At 33.7% G+C, this 24422-nt stretch overlaps 1 protein-coding gene across 1 annotated transcript in view; it reads right to left on the reverse strand.

The window, feature by feature from the left end:
* Window positions 1-281: 281 nt before the first annotated feature.
* Window positions 282-24422, reverse strand: part of LOC137400265 (histone-lysine N-methyltransferase EZH2-like) — a 58505-nt gene continuing 34364 nt past the window's right edge. The window contains exons 8-13 of the mRNA XM_068086594.1: window positions 19213-19349; window positions 16010-16281; window positions 13916-14081; window positions 5971-6108; window positions 4885-5034; window positions 282-795 (exon numbers count right to left, since the gene is read on the reverse strand). Of these exons, the coding sequence (XP_067942695.1) occupies window positions 640-795; window positions 4885-5034; window positions 5971-6108; window positions 13916-14081; window positions 16010-16281; window positions 19213-19349 (1019 nt within the window). The 3' untranslated portion in view covers window positions 282-639. The remainder of the gene's footprint in view (window positions 796-4884; window positions 5035-5970; window positions 6109-13915; window positions 14082-16009; window positions 16282-19212; window positions 19350-24422) is intronic.

Genomic DNA, 24422 nt, shown 5'->3' on the forward strand with positions numbered 1-24422 from the left:
CAGCTGTGGTCATAGCTTTTAGGTGTTGACAAAACTACAATATATACCAAAGAGCAGACGCCTACACCATTTTTCTTCCCTCATTTGAGGCGACCCAATTGAAGTGATGAGCCAGATGGCAGTGCACTCCAAAAAAAAATCTTTTTTCTCATGGCACGGTCAATGACTGGCAGCGAACTGGTCTCCAAGTAGGCCATGTGACAACAAAAAGCATACACAGTCAACTCTGCATCTAACTCCCAGTTTTATAGAGATTTTGCCAGTTGTAGAATATACGTTGGACAACATGCGTTATTATTTACTGCGATAATGGACTGGCCTTAGTGTACAATATGTATACTTCGACATTGACTAAAATGGAACTAAGGAGCCAGCAAAGTGAATTTACATAAGTGGTCTTAGTTTCTTTACAATGACTATAGTTGCAAAACCAACTTGCCCTTTACTAGACACCATAGCTACAGCATACAGTTGGTATGTACTCAATTCAACAAACATTCATTGATACATATTCAATACTTGAGTTAAACAGCAGCGCTGTCCTTGGATTTATGCCTTGAAGGAGGCAGCATCATAACGCTGCTGGCCTTCGGTCTACGCCTTCAAGTTGGCAGCATCATAACACTGCTGACCTTAAATCTATGCCTTGAAGGAGGCAGCATCATAGCGTTCCTTGCCGACAAACTTGAGTTGCTCTGTCGGTCCATATCGGTAGTCGAAGAACAGCTCCTCACCGGCCTGAATACTTCTCTTAGCATAGATACCTATTCGATGATCTCCGTTTACAGTCATAACCTGCAGCAGAACCATCCTCTTATAGGGCCACAAGTTTTATAGAGCTAACACATTCGGAGTTGTATTAATATGAGAGGCGAAGTCGTTGAAGCAGACCTTACTATGACCTATTCTTATCTCCAATATGTCACAATCTTAGCTGCAAGTTCAAAATCAACTGTTTAGAGGTCATCGTTTTATCTAATCTTTGTATTCTAACGATGGAAACCACTGATATGTTAATTAACTTAGCACTTCTGCTATGGCTGGTCAGCCTTGCACAACGACCTGTTTATTTACGTTTACAACTTGTACAGCTGTAAACGTCGCTCAAATCTTTATAACCAAAAGTGAATAGAAATAGATATTTTTTAGTTCAAAACTCCAAAACAACCAAATTATGTTAATCCTTGCAACATCATCTTTTGTCTTCACTTTATGAAATAGACCAATGCAAAAAGACATGGGTGGTTATCACCAAAACAAATATTATAGGCGTAAAATTCCGATGTTACCAATTATGGCATGTTCTTCGATTTATCCTATTCCGTACTATTTATTATCATTCATGTCTGAATACTCTGAGTATGTCTGAATACTCCAAGGAGAGACTTGAACCTCTTAAGAAGCTTGCAGACAAAGTGAAAAAGAAAGGCTGAAAACGAGAGCTTCTCTAAAGGTAAATCCTAAACTAAACACAAGAACTTGAGAATAGTATTTCAATAACAAAGGCAATCATAGATGTTCAACGACATCTACGCTTTGCAGACCAAGTCTTTTTTGTAATAGATCCACACTTGAAATAAGAGATTGGGAAATAGTCCAAAAAACTTTAAAACAATCGACTGATAACAAAACTATATCTGGTGCAACTGGTAATCAGCACGCTGTCGAGGAGATTAATTTGATTACATCTTTTGCGGCAAAAAATCAAATAAGGACTAGTCCAAACTTGCAGCTATATGTATAGTATATTCATAGTATGCAGCAACCTCATCACAGTCCCAACGACTTTTGTATAAGCCAGTATTAGCAAGATGAGTACATATGTACAGTATATATTCCTACATACAAGCCGATTCTAGAAGGAAAAAAGTTACAAAACTTAGGGGTCCGGCTTCTACGCGTGTAACTCTGATCGAACGCAAACGAAATGAGATCTTAATTCCAACAACTGACTCATGCGACTGGTAGCCTTTACTAACAGTTTGTGTTATACAGTAGCGACGGCTTGCACCTGAAGAAAGCAGCATGTGAAGATTCATTGAAAAAGAAATGCAACGGAACCGGTGCATGTAGCCTTTTTCTGTCCAGCTTTTGTTCCCATAGTAAAAGCATGCACACAGGAGCAAAGCAGCTCTTGTTTGATAATAGTACGCTGATCAAACAAGAGGCCAATGGTTGCCATAACAGTCTGTGGTTGGTTGGTCATACACATGATCGCTTTCATTTTACAAGCATCACATGTAATTGCATTAATAGTACAGTTAGCAGGGTTGAAAAGACTTTAATCCTGCTAGCTATAGCTATAGGCTAGCTAGCTATATCTATAGGCTAGCTAGCTATAGCTATAGGCTAGCTAGCTATAGCTATACTGACGTTGAAGAGCTCATGCCAACACTCGTAGCTAGATCCTGATTCAAGAACCTCACAAATTTTAAAATAGTTATTTAGAACCTCCACAACTTAACCTCAATTTGTATCTACCGAAAAACCTCTATTTGAATGCCACCTTTATTTGAATGCCACCCTTTATTTGAAAGCCATATCTACTTGTCAGCCACTTTAACATTCTTTGATCTTTATGAACCCATAATAGAAAGTGATCAGTAAAAAAGTGTTCGATAATATGGTACTAATAATGACTCTGTTACATCAATAACAATTCTTTCGCTGCTGTAGCGGTTGCCATGGTTTTACTGACAGTGTACCTGAGAAAATCGATCATAACAATCATCATACTGTAGCTACACTCTGATTCAAAGTCACCCGAAAATTCTAAATTTGATCCATTATCTTCAGATTCGTCCATAATGTGGTTTACGATCTGTCATGAAAACTTTGAAGCATTTAGATGAACTATGGGAATACTCTTTAGAAACACAGTAGGCTATGACAAAATAGCAGCCATTTTTATGGTGTATCAGAGTCCGTTTTCTAACTGCAAAACTTTACAGCTTTTTTCAAAATTTTGGATGTGACACCTATCAAAATAATTACAGTCAAACATGGATAACTCGAACTTCAAGGGACCGAGCAAAAGTGTTCGAATTATCAGAGCATTCAAGTTATCAGAGCACTGTCACAAGTCCATATATTTACTTATTTATTAGTAGATACATGTACATATACAAACTATAATATAAATCCAAAGCACAAATGGCTTGTTTCAAATTAAATTCTTCTAATGTAAAGTTTAAAACGTTTTCATGAAAAAGTATAGAGATTTTTCTATCACTTGAGATTGGTTTGTTGTTTGAGGTGATGTTATTGCCAGGACGTTTTTCAGATTGACATTGGCAAAACTTGATCGTTGTTGAAATGCTCAAAAGAAAAGACATTTTTTTCTTTTGGGGTTTTACCCACGATCAATTTTGCCGTTTTTTCTTGAAGTTTATGCAGATTACCTTACTTTACCTGGGATTCGTTAAGAGCAACACTCCGAGGCAGTTCAATTAGAAGTTTTACGAGGTTTTACGGTACATTCTATATCACTCACGCTTTTTTAATAGATACTTATTGAATGTACACACGTATTCTGTGTTTAGGTCAAACGATGAATAGTTTTTTGTAGCTCAGACAACGTATACGTTTAATTACAACATTTTTAAGACGTTTTAAACATTCAACATTCCTACGTTGATTCAACACGGAATCAACGTCGGAAAACTATTCATCACGGGCTAGCCGAGTCACGCACTCAAGGATTTTCGCCACACACATACAAAACAACATGCGATTTTTGTTTTGTATGTGCGTGGCGAAAATTCTTGCGTGCGTGACCCGGCTAGCCCGTGCTATTCATCGTATCGCAGTATAAATCAAATTTCACCAAACTTTTAGAAAAGTCGTTGACAAAAATATTTTGCCGATGGTGGTAATAACGAAGCTTATGAATTACGAAAAGATGAAGTTTACCTCTATGGCTTTGAATAAAGTGATTTTCTAAAGCGAAAACAACCGTTTCGGTAGCTGTTGGGCAAAAAAACAGTTCGAATTAACAGTGTTGAGTTCGAGTTATCTATAGCAATTTATCATTACGTGGGAACGGACCAAAGGAAATGTTCGAATTAACCATGTGTTCGAGCTATCCGTGGACGAGTTATCCATGTTTGACTGTAATAGCCGTATCCGGCTATAAGTTTTACTCAAAGTAGTTCCTTGTTTAATTTTATCTGATACTTTGACACATATGAAAATGGTTTAGCAAAAACTTTGATGCCAGTGGCACGAACGTCGCTCCGCCTGAAGAAGAGTGCAAAATGTTGGAGACTTTAGCATCGTAAAAGCTCATAAAAGATTTAAATTTATCTTTCTAAAATTTTAACAGACTAGTCGAAAAATAAAGCGCCACCTTCTATTTGAACATCACCTCAAATTAAGGGGAAGGGTTTAAAAACACAGCGCCATGGCATTCAAATAAAGGTTTTACGATATCTAAAGATTTATGTTCAAAATGCATGCACGGCAACTACTGTATTTACGAGCAACGAACTATCATTACCTGAATTGCACACTGCATATCAACATTGCATTACAACATGATCCTCAGGTCTTTCCAAGAATACATCAAGTAAACAAAGCATGATTGGCTGAATGTTCCAAATCAAAGTGTTTGAAGTGTTTATGTAGAAAATACATCCTGAATCATTAAAAAATGATATTTCCATTTTAATACACAATAACCTCTAACGGACATTAGTGACTTGAAATATCTTCAGTGATTGAGATGTAATCATTGCTGGACTTCACTCCAAACAGAGTATTCGGCCAGCAAACATTGTAGTACTGAATTATTTTCTCCTGATTCTCTTGAATCATTAACAATTTATAAGAGAAAACAACTCCTATTTTAAGTATTAAATCAAATTGACCAACTGTAACGCCTACCTTAGCGTAGCAGTTTGGATTGACCGAATGATTCGCAAATCTGATCTTATTTCCTTTTCTCGTCGCATCGACGACGTAATCATTGTTGAGGTTGAAAAGGAAGCTGCACATGTAACGATCGTAAAGCTTTCCACGCCGATCAGCCTCATTCTGAATTAAGAAACCAGAGTAACCAGTATAATTAATCTGAATTAAAGGCAATTATGTGTAACAAAACATAAATATTAATAAAATACAGAAATATGTCTGCGAGAGGTCAAAATCTAACTGATCAACTCAAAGTTTTTAAAAAGATTGGAGTTGATCGTTGATCAGCAAACTCTGAGTGTTCCCAACAGACGCTTTCATAGTGCGGCTACGCCGACTTGAGCTGAAAGGTATTATCAGCAAATAGCTGACAATCGCAGAGGAACAGACAAATTTTTTTTGCTAATACAATAATAGATCATCCAATAAAATATACAAAAAGCATAAACATCTCAGAAACATAACATCACTCCTCTACTTTCCTGTTCTAATTTAACATGAATCAATTTTCAGAGTACATGCATTGCAAATAAAGGAGTAGTAAAAAGTACAGTGGTACTTGCACTCGCTAATCTGACATTATTCAAGCAAACTTGAGCTTATGTTTTGTTTCTGACAGTATAATAAAATTAAACTAAACTAATAAAATTAAACGTGATAGACAGGACTTAATTTCCAATACTAGGGTCTCATCTGCAAGGGGCTGTCTCTCCAAACAATAAAAAAAACTTCACTTTTGGCCCCAAGGGACAAGTTCATAATATAAATATGGACAGTACAAAGGAGCAGATTCAAAGAAAAAATAATGCTGGTGCAAGAAAATCTTAATATTGAAAAAACCTTCACCTCCGCTTTGGTTATCAACGAACCAAGCGCGTCAAAATTAGGACTTCATCTTCAAATTTTTATCCATATTTCTGGTCTCGTAAAGTGTTGTCTGTTTTCTAGCAAAGGAAGGTTGGCGCAAAACGAATTGTGTGAATTATTGATAGTAATAAAGAAAAGAGGGAAGTCCATGGAAGATCCTAAACATTTGTAGTAAACGATGAGAAGACAAACCTGAGAGATAAGTTCACCACAATATTCCGAGATGAATTCATGCTTCTCCACTCCATCCTTGAGGTAGATGCCCCATCCTGCTACCTCACTTGGTGCTTGGAACAGGTGCTTGTGCTGACCACGCTGAATGGCTACATTCTACAGATCAAATCATATCAAAAACATCAAATCGATATACGATGTATGATTTCCTGCAAAAGACCATTTGCCAGCAACAATGTTCCAGGAGAATTTAATAATTTTGACTTCAAAACAAGTTTTAAAACAGTGAGAGCAGCTGCTACTAAATTCTTATATTTTAAAATTTTGTTCTCCCTAAATATAAAACCTGTGAACACTTGAATTAAGTGTAAGAATTCCATTTGGCTATTAAGAATGCTATTTGGATAATATTCTTATTGCTTGTTTTGTTAAAAAAAAACATTTGGATCAAGAAATCCTGAATGCCACACAACATCCTTCAAGTAACAAAACGTTCCGGTTAAACCCATCACCATGGCGAGCTAACGGCTTCATACAATAATGAAAACTTACAAAGTATCATAAAAACTGTGAGTCGTACAAGCAACAACAAATATACACATTTCTAAGAACATAAACCAATGCTACAGTACATGCGCACATAATGAAGTAACCATAATCATACTGTAAAGAACAGCGTCAGCAAAACAAATTATTTACAGTGATGTTTATTACAGTATGTAATATCACTGCTTCAAAGTAGTCTTCCATATATTATTTAAGGATGAGTTTTATTTACTAGAAATTCCACTGCCATACAGCCCACGACCAAAGTGATATTGGGAAAAGAAAGGGTACTGATGGTTGAGAAATGCAATATTAGCAGTCAAATAGGATAACTGCAATGGTAGCTGTAATGTATTGGGTGTGGGTATTATTATATACAACAAATAGCAATAATGAAAGGAAAAGATTATATGTTTATATCTCTCGCCCTGCAAAGAGAGAAATGCAATATTGGCCAATATTAGAAGTAAAATGCACTGATATTATTAAAATAACCAATATTATTAATATAGTAATAATAGCAAACCAATGCACAATTTTGTTTACATTTCAAAACGTCATAGGTAACAATATCACGAAGTTGTGATATTTATATGGATTTTTAGAAAAGCTGTACTACGTAGTCATTGTTCTGTAGTCATCTAAACTTATAATTAATTATTGTAATAATCTCATTAGAACCGTTAGAAAAAATATCATCGAATATCCCTTTACTTACACTGCGTTAGATTTTTAGAAAATCTGTACTACGTAGTCATTGTTCTGTAGTCATCCAAACTTATAATTAATTATTGTAATAATCTCATAAGAACCGTTAAAAATATCATCGTCATCTCCTTTACTTATACTGCGTTGGACATCAGTTACCGTAGAATACGAAAGTACTCAAATGTGTCGTCAAATGAAATTGAAAATGAAAGAATTGAAATCAGCAAGAATGAAACAATTTCTGTACTCCTATGTTAATTGCCAAAACCTTCGGCAATTCGACAATGCTATAGACTGGTGAAAAGTGCACGTTTTTTTCATGAAATGCGCAAGACTTTATCGTTCTATTCTCTGTTGCTCGGCGTTTCAATTTCCGGTCTTAACTTTTATTAAACCAAGCTTTTCAAGCGGTTTGTGGCGATTTTCATCCAAATTAATCTGTATATTTGTGTAGAATCCGATCAAATGGGTTAGTTTTAGGAATTTGCGGTAACCTTTCAAAGGCTTGGTAACATATTTAAATAGGTTTATATGCGTTTTGTATCATTATTATACTTAAACGACTTTACTGAAAAATAGTTAAATTTGTTGATAGGATTTCGTTGCAGGGGTTTGGTGACGACCGTTAACGGATAAATTTTCGGGAGTTGTGTGCACATGTGCATTTATCATAAATCTCCCAATCAATCGCTTCACTCTTGTTTGGTCGTGGGATCAGAGCAGAAGTTAACAGACATTGTAAAATGCTACCGCTGTGACTAGATACAAGTTTTAGGAAGTGAGGCAGCACAGATTTAAATGACTTGATTCAGACTAATTGTCATATTTCAACCAACATTATTGTCAGTAGAAATACTGATTCATATGTACGATATTTGATATTTCATGCCATAAACAAATTAAATAAAACAGAAAGATTAAAGTCTCACTTTACAGAGCAAACATATTATTCCTGCCTAGTAATGATATTTACAACTAAAGATCCAAAACAAACAAACAAATCCAGACTATCAGAGTCACTAAGCCAATGAGGGTCAAATTAATAAAACGGCAAACATGTCGAACATCAAATACAACGTATAAACAGGACATGAAAACATGATGGATCAGTAAAAATATAACATTGACATGGAGATAGTAAAAAGATGAGTAGGTTATTCCTATGTGACACAATGAGATATAAATTAATCCTTATCGAGTCTCATTATATAAGACAAAGTGTGTAGATGAGCAGCATCAATAACTTGCTTTATATTTTTAAATCCCTAAAGGTTGGGGGTTCTAATAAAGCTCCATTAATATAAAAAAGATGGAAAACTAAGCTATAATTTTTTTCCTAATAGTACAAACAGCTCTCCTGGTATATGATCAGACACAAACCCAATCATCAACTAACAATTATTCCAATGTACGAATTTTTTTTAACATGGGAATTTTTCAAAATATGATGAAAAATTTATAAAAACAAAATGGCTTAACATGTGGAGTACTGTATATCCCTGCATATAAGCCTATCTCGAATATAAACCAAAACTAGAAAAACAGTCGTGACAATATGTAATTTATAGGAAACCACACATAAGCCGACCCTATTAATCGTAACATGTCGTACGTATCTATCAGAGCAAAAAATTGTAGAAATGGAGCGGCCTTTGCAAGATTAATACAAAAACGTTTCTCATTGGTCAGTAGTTGTATAATTAGCGTATTGCATCTCCGCTTAATCGAAAGGAAACAACCATCTGTTTGCATTCGAACCAATGGAAAACATGTTTGCATCTCACGCTAATCTTAGTTTCGCTTTTCAAAAGCACATCTTTATAGCTATTTGCTCTTCATGATGAAGGATTATAGCTATGTAGGTTACACAAACTGTAGATCAATAGACTTCTGATGATTATCTATTGAGCAATAGTAGTAGTGACAGTGAGTATTTATTTGTTACAGTAATAATAATGCTCTAAGCTATAGTGATAGAGGTAACTCATTTGAATCGGAGTATTTGGAACTTATCAACCATGGTAGTATGAAGAGAACTGAAGTGTCCGAACTCATTCTGCAACCCATTTGTGGCCTTTTCATGGCATCGGGTGATGTAAACTTTTATGCTAAATAATTTGGTCAAATTTTATGACAACTTATCCTCCTCAATTTCAAATATTTGGTTTACCGAATAATTGTCTCTATAAAAATTTATTTGGTAGCGAAAGAGTTAGTTATAGTGGTAACCATTATTGTTATGTTTTACTTTCATTAAGTTGAGTCAATAAAGGTTCGAGTTGTAGTCGTTAAAATTGAGTTAGCATAATGTCATTTCGTTGGCTTTTAATTAGAGCTACGAGCTCATAAGCCGGACCTCTAGGTGTTGTAAAAAATTTTTGCATTCTAGAATCAGCTTATATGTGGGGGGATATACGGTAATTCGAAATGCGCTACATGTATATTAGAGGTTTCTCAAAACATTACAGTTTTATAAGCTTGTGTTTCTGTATGCTTTTCTTTTACACATAATTTCACACATAGCATCATAGAATACTACTGTTTAGTAGTATTCTATGATGCTAGAATACTACTAAACAGTGTTTGATAAATCCTTTTTTAATTTCAATATCAAAAATCCAAAAACAACTACTGCATATGGTAGTAGTGCAGACAAGAGTTAAAAAGCAATCCTTTTTTTTTAAATTTAAACAAGAAATAACCGAAAACATAAACAAGCACTTTTAGATCAAATCTAGCAAAAATCTGTTAAGTTGTCCAGTATTAATCATGAGGAGAAAAGTGAAAGTGATGTTAAAAAAGAAAGCCTAAAATATGTAGAACTGAAGCTGCTGGCCGTAAGTCTAAAACAAAAAGTAAATATTTGATATGAAGTGTAAATAATCTATATAAATCTCAAGTTTGTGCGTCTGTGAATCGGTCTGTCCAGCTATAGCTATTAAAATCTTGGAATGAAAAGCTTGCTTCGAGCTGGATTTGAACTCACAGAGATTGCAACCACAAGTTTTCAACCACTCATTTAACCACTGAGCTACACAATCCTCATCAGCATACCATTTTCTCGATTGCACATGCTAAATGACGTATTAATTTATACATTGTGCCCACGAGTTACGATGCCCTTATTATGAAATATTTTTCGCCTGATTATAAAACACGATGCTTTTTCGTCCTCGCCATACTAGGGCTAATTAGTTTTCCACCATACGATATCAACAATAATTTCTCCCGAAATTAGTTAAGCGATAGTTATGCGTTGTCTGTTTGCGAATCTGTTATGGTAAAAACGGACTTGCAAACCGATAACTGATAAAATTTTAGTTACAAATTTACTAGTATACATACTAAAACTTTTTTCAAGTATGTTTTTAGTAAGCTAAATTCATTTAAGTTAGATTCAGCGTTTATGTTACACATCTGTCTCAAAAGTAAGAACTCTACACATAGTACATTGGAATCTTACATTATCTTCCAGATCATAACCACAAAATACACTAAAGTTAATGTAGGTAACTATAGTTATTAAGGTTAACATATTGTTTTGTTACTATTTTTTAATGATGATGATATTGATGATTTTTATCAGGAAGTGATTGCATTAGATAATTACTATGGGTTTCTATACCACTCTATACAATACTTTCACCTTATGATGTTAACACTGAAACAAACTAAAATCATATAATTGTGTACCAAATAAATTTCCATTGTGATCGTAGCAAAACAGACTATATTTAGCCACTACTTGCTAATGATTTCACATTTATATTTAAACACCTTCACATTTTTATTTCTCCTAATTTATTTCAACAAAACACTTCTTACATGATATCAAATTTAGAAGCCACAGTTGTTTGAAAAAGTTTCAAAATCTTAACAGTTGTTTTTTTCTCTTAATTCATTTGAAATGCACAAAAAACACTTTTCTTGTGATATGAAGTTTAAAAGTTGGAATGGTAAATGTTGTATATGTTAAACTAGAAATTCCACTCTCATACAGCCCACGACCAAAGTGATATTGGAAAAAAGAAAGGGTACTGATGGTTGAGAAATGCAATATTAGCAGTCAAATAGGATAACTGCAATGGTAGCTGTAATGTACTGGGTGTGGGTGTTATTATAGACAACAAATAGCAATAATGAAAGGAAAAGATTATATGTTTATATCTCTCCTCCTGCAAAAAGAGAAATGCAATATTGGCCAATATTAGAAGTAAAATGCACTGATATTATTAGAATAACCAATATTATTAATATAGTAATAATATAAAACCAATGCACAATTTTGTTTACATTTCAAAACGTCATAGCTATCAATATCACGAAGTTGTGATATTTATATAGATTTTTAGAAAATCTGTAATACGTAGTCATTGTTCTGTAGTCATCCAAACTTATAATTAATTATTGTAATAATCTCATAGGAAAATGAAAAAATTGAAATCGGCAAAAATGAAACGATTTCTGTACTCCTATGTTAATTGCCGAAACCTTCGGCAATTCGACAATGCTATAGACTGGTGAAAAGTGCACGTTATTTTTTCGCAAAATGCGCACGACTTGATCGTTCTATTATCTGTCGACCGCCGTTTTAATTTCCAGTCTTAACTTTTATTAAACCAAGCTTTTCAAGCGTTTTGTGATGATTTTCGTCCTAATAAATCTGTCTATTTGTGAATAATCTGATCAGATGGGTAAGTTTTTAGAGAATTTCGACAATTTACAAAGACTTGGTAACATATTTAAATAGGCCTATATGTGTTTTGTATCGTTATTATACTTTAACTAATCTACAAAACGATGGTTAAATTTGTTGATGAAATTTTCAAACAAGGGTTCGTCTCATTGTTGATGAATAATTTTCGTAAGTTGTGTGCACATGCATTTATCATAAAAACTCCCTAACTTCGCATCCGCTCATTTGGTCGTGGGACAAAAATAAATTTTCTGTCCAAAGACCTTTTGATCACCTGGGCAACGCTGGGCATACATCTAGTTTATAAATGAATTGTGATGATTAAAGGTTGGTGTAGACAAGTTATACAAGTTGTGTACATGTCTATAAGCATCTCTATTACTACCTACACAACCTCCATCTCCTCCACCAACTCACCTCTCTTTAAAATAAGTAAAGTGGCATTAAAAACATTTTACATTACTTTATTTTGTCACCAACATGTAGTTTAGCTTTTTATGTCTAGTTTTCACCCAGTTTATACAGTGTATTTGTTGTAGTGCTTCATGTAATTTTCAGTACAGTGCAACCTCGGTTTTCGAACGACTCGCTGTTCGAACAAATCGGAGTCCGAACAAAAAATTCAAGCAATTCTTGCTTCGTAGTTCGAACAAAAATCAGAGTTCGAACACCGGATGCTGAGCGGCGTTGACCGTGACCAACTGTTGTCGCCAAGAAAGGATGCCCCGACGTCCGAGATTAAACAAATGTGTAGCAAATGGGCCGAGTTACAGAATTTTGGCGAACTCCACCAATCCGATAAAGCTGCAGCCACAAGAGTCATCAATGACTTTAACGGCACTATCATGAACCACTTCCGAAAAGTGCTAAAAAGAAGGCAGAAGCAAGTGTCATTGGATAGATATTTTAAGAGAAAAGAACATCCTGTATCCTAAAAAATCCTATTCATAATTCTTTTCTTTATCCTTTTTTTATTTTTACACGTTCATGTTAGCGTAATCTTTCGTATGGAAGATTACGATAGTAATTACATTACGTTTTACGGGTTACATTTATGTTTATGTTATTTGTGTCTTTGCCATTTTGCTTAACATTTTCTGAGATATACATTGTTTTTTATGTGTTGGTCAGCATTTTAATGTGCAATTTCATGCATAAAATAATGTATAAAATACATGTACATGTACTAACAAGGTAAACATTCAGGGTGTTGGAACGGATTAAAACAATTTACCTTATTTGTAATGGGAAAAATGATTTCGGTGTTCGAACAACTCGGTGTTTGAACAACCTTCCGGAACGGATTATGATCGAGAACCGAGGTTACACTGTATATGGTATGTATATACGCTAGACGCAATTGTTACTCAGCTTTTAAGCGATGAAACAAATTAAACGAAATATGTGTTCTTATAGGAACATCTGCTCAGGGATACAAAGGGTTTGACGTGAAGCAAAAATAGCAGCGGTTTAACTTTGTATGCTGAGGTTTGACTATCTATAAAGCACGAATGTAAATCGTATTTAGACAGCAAGATTTCAATACACGCTATAAAGCTCTGAGCAAGACAATGAGGGAATAGCAGAGGTTGCGCAGCGTGTTCAGTAGTTACCAGGTAATGAAAAACATTGGTCTGACCGCAGAGTCTAGTCCTGCACCTGAGCTACCTCCAAGTCTACAGTTTACCACAGTACACCCAGCTATACGCTGGTCAAAAACTAAGGCTTAGTTTTGAAAAATACATTAGAAATGGATTAATTGATTAATTTTTAGGAATCTTTCACAAGATGGTATTGCGCTTCAGTAGCAAACATAAAATTTATTTTCTTTTGTTCTCACAGATGAGAGCGATTTTACCTACCATAAATATGTTTATAGAAATATACTACAAGAACTACATAGAAGGATGCAATAAGAATCACACTACACTATATATGTATGTAAAATACATACATATACATGTATAATGAACACTGGGAAATGCCTTAGACATGCAAGAAATATACTCTCACCTTGCACTGGGCGGAATCGGGAGATCTGTCAGTATCAAAGTTCTGGGCACCGCAAACATTGCACAAATCAGGGTCGCATTCTCTGACAGCCATAAAACAAGGGCATTGCTTAGTTGAGCATTGGGCCCTGCATCTGCAGCCAGGAAACCTGTTCTTACAGGCTGAGCTGAAAGTGGAGTATTACAAAGTAAATATACTGGTTGCATGATACGATACCTTGGACTGTAGAAAAGCAATAAAGATAGCTATCTCATACTACTATATTAATCTACATCACACTACATTACGCTGTACACTCCAATTATGTTTCTTTTACATCATAACTAGTCTATTCCATTTCAATGTGACAGTTAACAATCAACTTTTATATAAACAAAGTTTAAAATATTGTAGCAGTTGTTAGTAGGGCAATCCAATGCTAAGAAGTCAAAAATATTTTGGCACTATCAACTGCTTAAAAACCATATTTGACCATTTTTAAAGGTTGACTTGCAACAAAATTCACATTACAGTTATTTGGTATCATAAGATTCACCATGTCTTACTCTGTTGTGTTGTAGGTGCAAAATATGTGGAAAGGTGATTACAAGCTCTTAAAAGCTCAAAAACGAACAGAAAATCGCAGCTACACGAGACCGCCGTAGTTTGGATTCCCTTTCCAAAACGGCTCAAATGTGATGTAGTTGTGAGAGATGGTTTCCGTTTACACTTTCTTGCAACCTTATTCGTCGAAATATTTTCACAAATATACTTCACGCATTCAATAAAACTATGTCTATTGTTTGTACGCGTCTATTTTATCGTCATTGTAATGCTGTCACTTTTAGCACTGATATCTTATAACTTACCGTAAAAAATCGTAAAACTTTTTAATCTTAGCTCGAATGAGTACATATCATTGTCTGATAATCATGACGAGCCTGTTGGTCACCTGCGAGAATCGAAAAGTGCTGCAAAAATTATTTGCGAAGTATTGGGTCACATGATCAGATTACGACTTGACGATTGAATAATGCCGAAACAAAACTGTAAAGTAGCGAGCATCTATATTTGATATGAGGTCTTCGGTGAAATCCAAAGTGTTTGTCATAAACTAGTACTACGATAAGTTTTATATTGAGCTTTGTATTGGCATTTCAATTCACGTGAGAACATGCGTGACAAGACGATAACCAAATTCCGTGGTTATGTCATTGAAATAAAGAGATTCCAATCTACGGCGGCTTTTCCTTTTTGAGCTTTTAAGAGCTTGTAATCACATTTCCACATATTTGGCACTTACAACACAACAGAGTAAGACATGGTGAATCTTTTGATACCAAATAACTGTAATGTGAATTTTGTTGCAAGTCAACCTTTAAAGTTTTGCTGTAAAAAATGACTTACGTGTTAGCAGGTAATGAACATCAAAGTCAAAATCAAGTCAAAATTATAAAGTCAAAATTAAGTTTTTCAAATCAAAAAGTTCAAAATTGTGTTATTTTAATTTAATATTCTGAATAATAAAATTTAAGTCATCTGTATTTCTTTTTATTCTTAGCTCATCAAAAGTGATTTCCAATCACTCCGCTCATTGTTCTTCTGCTTTCAGCTCGTTTCATTCAACTTTTTCACCTATTAATTTTACCGTAACTAAAAACGGGAATTTTTCCGCTCACAATGTTGATAAATATTCTAATTTACACATAAACTTTTGTGAAATATAACGCATTTATGCTACAAATGTTGATGAATATTGCCTTTGCAGATGCACCAGTAAGTAGTTTTTAGGTCAAAAAATCAATTTTTGAAACAAAAATCAACAATTTGTAGGTCAAAATCTGGGTTGCTTTACTTGTTAGCAATTTCTGCATCTGAGGCTGGTAAGAACATCCAGCCAGCTTCGAAAGAATGAGAGTAGAGGCAATATTGAAAAACAACAGAAGAAAATTTTCAAATGCATGAGCTAAAAATTGAAAACTAATCCAGAATTACTACTAGAAAGAATAAATTATTTTCATTGTTTATGTTTAAACGATTCCAATGCTAATTTATCATCTCTGGTTGCTCAACTCAGACCAAAACAGGAATATAACTTAAGCAATGGAGACAAACCTGCAGAGACAGAACTTCTCACAGAAGGTAGAATTGACCATGCAAGGACAGAGTTCATCACAAGGCTGGCCCGGATGATCACATGGCCTGTAGTTATAAACATTGTTAATTCCCTCCCCTGTCTTCAGCCCCATGTCCTGTCTCTTCTGATGCATTGTCCATAGCTGCCTCTGCTGCTGTCTTTTCTTGGTCATGGTGGCGCGCGGAGGAGAGCATGTCGACTGGAATAGGCCAGGCGACAGTACTGCCTCTTTCTCAGCAAACTGAAACACCTACAGAAGGAATGAATCGCTGTAAATATCAATGATTTACCATCGAGGAATCAGCAAAAAAAGACAGAATATTACTACAGAATAGAGCTAAGTCAAAACCAAATTTGAAGTTACTTCCCATTTCCAACGCTGACTGTATGTTTAGAGATACTGTAGTAATAGTTCATTTAAGGTGACATGGAGAACTGTAGAAAAATCCAAGACTGCTTATTTTCAGATCAGCTGAATTGGCAAATTTTTGTTTCTATTAGTGAATCGCCTTTGATAAATACTAGCTGAATGTCCGAAGTTACACGTGTAATAAAAAGGTTTTAGCACAGAAAATTTATTTTTAATCAGCATAAACAACAGCTACAACTCTAACTTTTAAATGAAGGTATTTGTATATTTCTGTTCCACCGTTAATTCAAGTATTCAAAAGATCGAAGCATAGCTAAAACAGATTGTTGAAAAACATTTCTTCTCATGATAACCATTCGTTCAAAATTTAATACAGCTTATAAACAGTGGCAGAAAATGAAGTTAACATTCGCTAAGTTTTTTTACCCATTGAATTTGAGTAACTTTAGCTAATATAAATATACAGTGAAACACGGATAACTCAAACTTCAAGAGACCGAGCAAAAGTGTTCAAGTTATTAGAGCGTTCGAGTTATCAGGACAGTCATAAGTGCACGTATTTATCAGTAGATGCATGTACATATACAAACTATATATTAATCAAAAGCATAGATTGCTTGTTGCAAGTTAAAGGGTCTCTCGTGTGAAGTTTTAAATATTTTTAATCAGAAACTATAGATATTTTTCTATCACTTGAGATTTGTTTGTTGTTTTAGGTGATGTGACTGCCAGGACGTTCTCAGATTAAAATTGGCAAAACTTGATCGCGGTTAAAACGCTCATAAAAAATACATACGTATTTTTCTACCGCGCGTTTTAACCAAGATCAATTGTGCAGTAAGCCAGTTATTACAAAACTGCTTTACTATTAAAAACCCATTATCAATTTTGCCGATATTACTTTAAAGTTATCCAAATTTTACCTCGCTTTTCTTGCTTTCGGAGGGCTTATTGCTAAGCGGATGTTTGGTAAAATTTGATTTTTGCAAACCTTTAGAAAAGTCGTTAATGAAAATATTTGCCGATGTTGGTAATAACGAGGCCTAAGAACTACTAAAAATCGATGTTTATCTCTATGGCTTGGAATAAAGTGATATTCTAAAGCGATAGTAACAACCGTCTCGGCAGCCGTTTGGCAAAAAACTGTTCGAGTTAACGGAGTTTCGGTCGAGTTATCTAAAGCCATTTATCATTGCGTGGGAACGGACAAAGCAAATCCATTCGAGTTATCCATGTGTTCGATATATCCGAGGGCAATTTATCCGTGTTTCACTGTATATAAAAAATGTTTGTCATTTGTAGTTTGTTATTCATATATTTGATTTTTTTATATTTGGCCAGCAGGCTTGAGCTGATTGACACCTACTTTTATCATTTCTACACAACCTAGAAGGTTGGCAAATGATGCATTACCTATTTTTTAGGGTGATGGGTTCTCCAGTAGGTTTATCAACCACTGAACTTTCATACAATGTGTAATATCTCAATAATTTGATTGTTCTACACAAATTTTATTATACGAAAATGAAAATACAAATCCTCTAAAACTTCAGAAAAGTTTTTGTGCAGTTCAAATGAATTCAGAAAAAAAAACGAGATAACAGTAAAAATGTTAACATGTGAAATAATTAGTAATGGCTAGTGAGGTCTGTTCTACTACAATGATTACAATGAAAACTTCCATACTGTTACCGTGGATACAGTAACAATTAATACAAACTGAGCAAACAAAATAAAAATTATGAATATGTTCAATTAATAATAACAATGAGTATATAGAAGTGTGTATAAAAAACTACACTGCAGAAGAAGCTATCCATCAAAACTTAGAACACCGCTATACTGGTACAAACGAGATATCGAAATTAATACATCACTGAAGCGCAAGAAAGCAATGTTCTTTGTCTGACCGAAGAGAGAGAATGTATAGGCCATTTCTACTGCTTACTCGCGATAACGCAACATACAACTGGTGAGTGTGAATGTCGACAGTTTTAGTGATTGAATTTGCGATTTGTTAACAGTAAACGCAAATAAAAGTCGAACAGGAAATTGAAGGCGTTTAAATTGAAACGGCACATTTGAAAATGACAAATTAACAAATAAGCAATCAATGTGAGGCTTTTAAAAAACTTTGAAAAGAAACACAAACGCAAAAGGGAATATTAATTAATAATACAGCGTACATATTCAGCTTGCAACCTGCAACCGGTATAAGAATAGATAAGATAGTAAAGGTAAAAATGGCTTAGCCTAATGGTTAAGCGAGCGGCGTTTGTAAACTTGCGATTTAAATGTTGTGAGTTCAATTCTAGTGTTATGCGGATTTTTTTACTGCTTGATTTTAATCCTCAAAGCTGGACAGACGGACAATATACAAACATTGAGATTTGTATGTGTGCAGCAAGCAAAATTAATTAAGTTATAATCAATAACAAAAGGTCTTAATATAATTTACCTTAAAGATGAGTAAACAGTAACATACGTTAAAAGGTATGATAAAAATATTCAGATTAATGTACTCTAACTTACACTCAGTAAAGTTTAAACAATCTTAACTTATATATGCTTATAACTATTGTATTTTTATGGTCTATCAATAGTTTTGACTCTTTACTTTCATTTACAAAACTGCAACCTTTTATCAACTTCAAAAAAGATGCTGAAAACTACAAGTAACATTTTTGCTCAAACTTCATGACTCACGTTAGTAAACAGAGTGTTAAGGTGATCACAAGTAGAGCCATGATTGTATAGATAATAAAATAGAACCAATAATTGAAGAGTGAGAGAGCAGACAGATGAACCAACCTGTGCACACGTCTTAGATGAGATGACCTTGGATAGCTGACAGAAGTCAGATGGCCACATGGGTCGATAAATCCTGAGAACCGTCTGTTCTGCATTCGTCCACTCCACATCAGCGAGATCAGAATTGGAGTTGCTTCCTACCAGATAAGACAAACCTGTGACTAGACTTCATCTCATCCTTATGTAGTTAAATGAGATTATACTAACTTGCTAATATTTCATTTTTATTTGATTTTCATTTAAATGACTAATAATGACTGCACTAATCCCACGACCAAACATGAGTGAAGCGATTGGTTTGGGAGATTTTATGATAAATGCACATGTGCACACAACTCCCGAAAAATTATCCGTTAAAGGCTGTCACCAAACTTTTGTAACGAAATCTTATCAACAAATTTAACTATTTTTCTGTAAAGTCGTTTAAGTATAATAATAACACAAAATGCATACAAACTATTTCAATATGTTACCAAGCCTTTGAAAGGTTACCGCAAATTCCTAAAACTAACCCATCTGATCGGATCATACATAAATAGACAAATTTATTTGGTCGAAAATCGTTATTAAAACTTTCTAAGCCTCACTTTTATCAAAATTAAGACCGGAAATTAAAACGCCGAGTGACAGAGAATAGAACGATTAAGTCGTGCGCATTTTGCGAAAAAAGTGCACATTTCACCAGTCTATAGCATTGTCGAATTGCCGAAGGTTTCTGTAATTAACGTAGGAGTACTGAAATCGTTTCATTTTTGCCGATTTCAAAGTAACTGACATTTTTAGACACTTTTGAGTAGTTTGGTATTCTAACTGATGTCTAACGCAGTGTAAGTAAAGGAAATGACGATGATATTTTTCTGACGGTTCTTATGAGATTATTACAATAATTAATTATAAGTTTGGATGACTACAGAACAATGACTACGTAGTACAGATTTTCTAAAAATCTATATAAATATCACAACTTCATGATATTGTTAGCTATGACGTTTTGAAATGTAAACAAAATTGTGCATTGGTTTTATATTATTACTATATTAATAATATTGGTTATTCTAATAATATCAGTGAATTTTACTTCTAATATTGGCCAATATTGCATTTCTTTTATTGCAGGGCGAGAGATATAAACATATAATCTTTTCCTTTCATTATTGCTATTTGTTGTATATATAATAACACCCACACCCAGTACATTACAGCTACCATTGTAGTTATCCTATTGCACTGCAGTGCCATTTGACTGCTAATATTGCATTTCTCAGCCATCAGTACCCTTTCTTTTTTCCGATATCACTTTGGTCGTGGGCTGTATGACAGTGGAATTTCTAGTATTATAATATAAATTTAATAAAACAAAAATGAGCAAACAAGGTATAGGAATAGATGAATGAATACAAGTAGCTCAATCAAGTAGCTAGACAATCTGCTAATGAAAAGCATATTGGTATTCATAGACACATTTTCAGAAAACCAAGTGTGAAGGTTTCCAAATGTATATAAAGGCATCAATAAAGTTTGCGGAGCAGATGAACAGACAAACGGCAGCGTGTAGAGTAATAAATATCCAATGGGTTTTCCTTCCAAAAGGAGCTTCTTTTATAATATCACCAGCAATGACCTTTCTACAAACATTACTTCAGTACTTTCTAAGGTTAAATATAGTATTATTTATGTTAATGTCTCCTAAGCTGCCAGTTAAAAGGTAGAAGTTTCTTGCTGCAGGTTAAATGTAACCAATATAATATATGCGAATAAATGGATCAATAATAGTTTGCCCTGTTGGAGAGTTGAAGGCAGATGTGAGATTAAGGCCCGATGTACTTTTGAGGCTTGAAGCTGAAACATTTCTCTGCATACCTAGTAGGGCGTCAACACACAAGTGATAGCAAGCTAAAACCTCAAGTATAATATTTTCTCACTCTTAAATCAAAAAACTTGTCTCTTTGACATACCCAACTATAATGGCTTCACTGAGTTTTAAAATTTTTTTGTTTAAAAAGTTTTCAGATTTTTTTATGAAAAAACCTGAAAGCTTTAACAGAAAACTCTGATAATAAAATTACATTTTCTGCATTATGCAGTACTATTTTACGGCTAAGATTTGTGCTCAGCAAGCATGTGCAAGCTGCACAGACTGATATTTTCTCTTTCTTTGTGTGAAAAGTATTCAAAAGGACTACACATAAAAGTTCCTACTCTGCTAAAAAAAGATCATTTGAACGCTGCGATGATATCAACTGGTTCAGCAGTCAAAAAGATTTTGGGTCAGGAGACAATGATAAAGAATTTGAAAAAAAAACAAAAGAAGCTGAAGATAGTTAAAGTGGGAGCAACAGCCGGACCACAACTGGTAGTGGAAGCCAACAAGCTAGCCATTCTAAATAATTTTGTCAAATGCTTCGATTTCAGCTTTTACAAGTATTATGAACATTGTTTATGACTCTTATTTTGAAACACATATTTGTAACATTTGATACATTAATATTATATAACTTATTAATCTGAACCAGTGATTATACTGATTGATAAAATATCACAAATATAGAAATTAAATTTATTACATAATTTGATTTCCTTCCACAGAAGTTGTTTACCCTTACATAGAAGTTGAGTGCAAATTGGGATTTCTAACATTCTCCAGTATTATGCTCCTCCAACTTTTGACTTTAAAATTTGGGACGAAAATGGGAGCGTTATACTTGGCTGATTGCAGTACCTCTAAATATAGTATAATAATAGTAATGCTGATTGCAGTACCTCTAAATATAGTAGAATAATAGTAATGCTGATTGCAGTACCTCTAAATATAGCAGAATAATAGTAATGCTGATTGCAGTACCTGTAAATATAGTAGAATAATAGTAATGCTGATTGCAGTACCTCTAAATATAGTAGAATAATAGTAATGCTGATTGCAGTACCTCTAAATATAGTATAATAATAGTAATGCTGATTGCAGTACCTCTAAATATAGCAGAATAATAGTAATGCCGATTGCAGTACCTCTAAATATAGTAGAATAATAGTAATGCTGATTGCAGTACCTCTAAATATAGCAGAATAATAGTAATGCTGATTGCAGTACCTCTAAATATAGTATAATAATAGTAATGCTGATTGCAGTACCTCTAAATATAGTATAATAATAGTAATGCTGATTGCAGTACCTCTAAATATAGCAGAATAATAGTAATGCCGATTGCAGTACCTCTAAATATAGTAGAATAATAGTAATGCTGATTGCAGTACCTCTAAATATAGTATAATAATAGTAATGCTGATTGCAGTACCTCTAAATATAGTATAATAATAGTAATGCTGATTGCAGTACCTCTAAATATAGCAGAATAATAGTAATGCTGATTGCAGTACCTCTAAATATAGTATAATAATAGTAATGCTAATTGCAGTACCTCTAAATATAGTAGAATAATAGTAATGCTGATTGCAGTACCTCTAAATATAGTATAATAATAGTAATGCTGATTGCAGTACCTCTAAATATAGTAGAATAATAGTAATGCTGATTGCAGTACCTCTAAATATAGTATAATAATAGTAATGCTGATTGCAGTACCTCTAAATATAGTATAATAATAGTAATGCTGATTGCGGTACCTCTAAATATAGCAGAATAATAGTAATGCTGATTGCAGTACCTCTAAATATAGTAGAATAATAGTAATGCTGATTGCTGTACCTCTAAATATAGTAGAATAATAGTAATGCTGATTGCAGTACCTCTAAATATAGCAGAATAATAGTAATGCTGATTGCAGTACCTCTAAATATAGTAGAATACTAGTAATGCTGATTGCTGTACCTCTAAATATAGTATAATAATAGTAATGCTGATTGCTGTACCTCTAAATATAGTAGAATAATAGTAATGCTGATTGCAGTACCTCTAAATATAGCAGAATAATAGTAATGCCGATTGCAGTACCTCTAAATATAGCAGAATAATAGTAATGCCGATTGCAGTACCTCTAAATATAGTATAATAATAGTAATGCTGATTGCAGTACCTCTAAATATAGTATAATAATAGTAATGCTGATTGCGGTACCTCTAAATATAGCAGAATAATAGTAATGCTGATTGCAGTACCTCTAAATATAGTAGAATAATAGTAATGCTGATTGCTGTACCTCTAAATATAGTATAATAATAGTAATGCTGATTGCTGTACCTCTAAATATAGTAGAATAATAGTAATGCTGATTGCAGTACCTCTAAATATAGCAGAATAATAGTAATGCTGATTACAGTACCTCTAAATATAGTATAATAATAGTAATGCTGATTACAGTACCTCTAAATATAGTAGAATAATAGTAATGCTGATTGCTGTACCTCTAAATATAGTAGAATAATAGTAATGCTGATTGCTGTACCTCTAAATATAGTAGAATAATAGTAATGCTGATTGCAGTACCTCTAAATATAGTATAATAATAGTAATGCTGATTGCAGTACCTCTAAATATAGTATAATAATAGTAATGCTGATTGCAGTACCTCTAAATATAGTAGAATAATAGTAATGCTGATTGCAGTACCTCTAAATATAGCAGAATAATAGTAATGCTGATTACAGTACCTCTAAATATAGTATAATAATAGTAATGCTGATTGCTGTACCTCTAAATATAGTAGAATAATAGTAATGCTGATTGCAGTACCTCTAAATATAGTATAATAATAGTAATGCTGATTGCTGTACCTCTAAATATAGTAGAATAATAGTAATGCTGATTGCAGTACCTCTAAATATAGTAGAATAATAGTAATGCTGATTGCTGTACCTCTAAATATAGTAGAATAATAGTAATGCTGATTGCAGTACCTCTAAATATAGCAGAATAATAGTAATGCTGATTGCAGTACCTCTAAATATAGTAGAATAATAGTAATGCTGATTGCAGTACCTCTAAATATAGTAGAATAATAGTAATGCTGATTGCTGTACCTCTAAATATAGTAGAATAATAGTAATGCTGATTGCAGTACCTCTAAATATAGCAGAATAATAGTAATGCTGATTGCAGTACCTCTAAATATAGTATAATAATAGTAATGCTGATTGCAGTACCTCTAAATATAGCAGAATAATAGTAATGCTGATTGCAGTACCTCTAAATATAGTATAATAATAGTAATGTTGATTGCTGTACCTCTAAATATAGTATAATAATAGTAATGCTG

Source organism: Watersipora subatra, chromosome 7, assembly GCF_963576615.1.
Source record: "Watersipora subatra chromosome 7, tzWatSuba1.1, whole genome shotgun sequence".
Lineage (NCBI taxonomy): Eukaryota > Metazoa > Bryozoa > Gymnolaemata > Cheilostomatida > Watersiporidae > Watersipora > Watersipora subatra.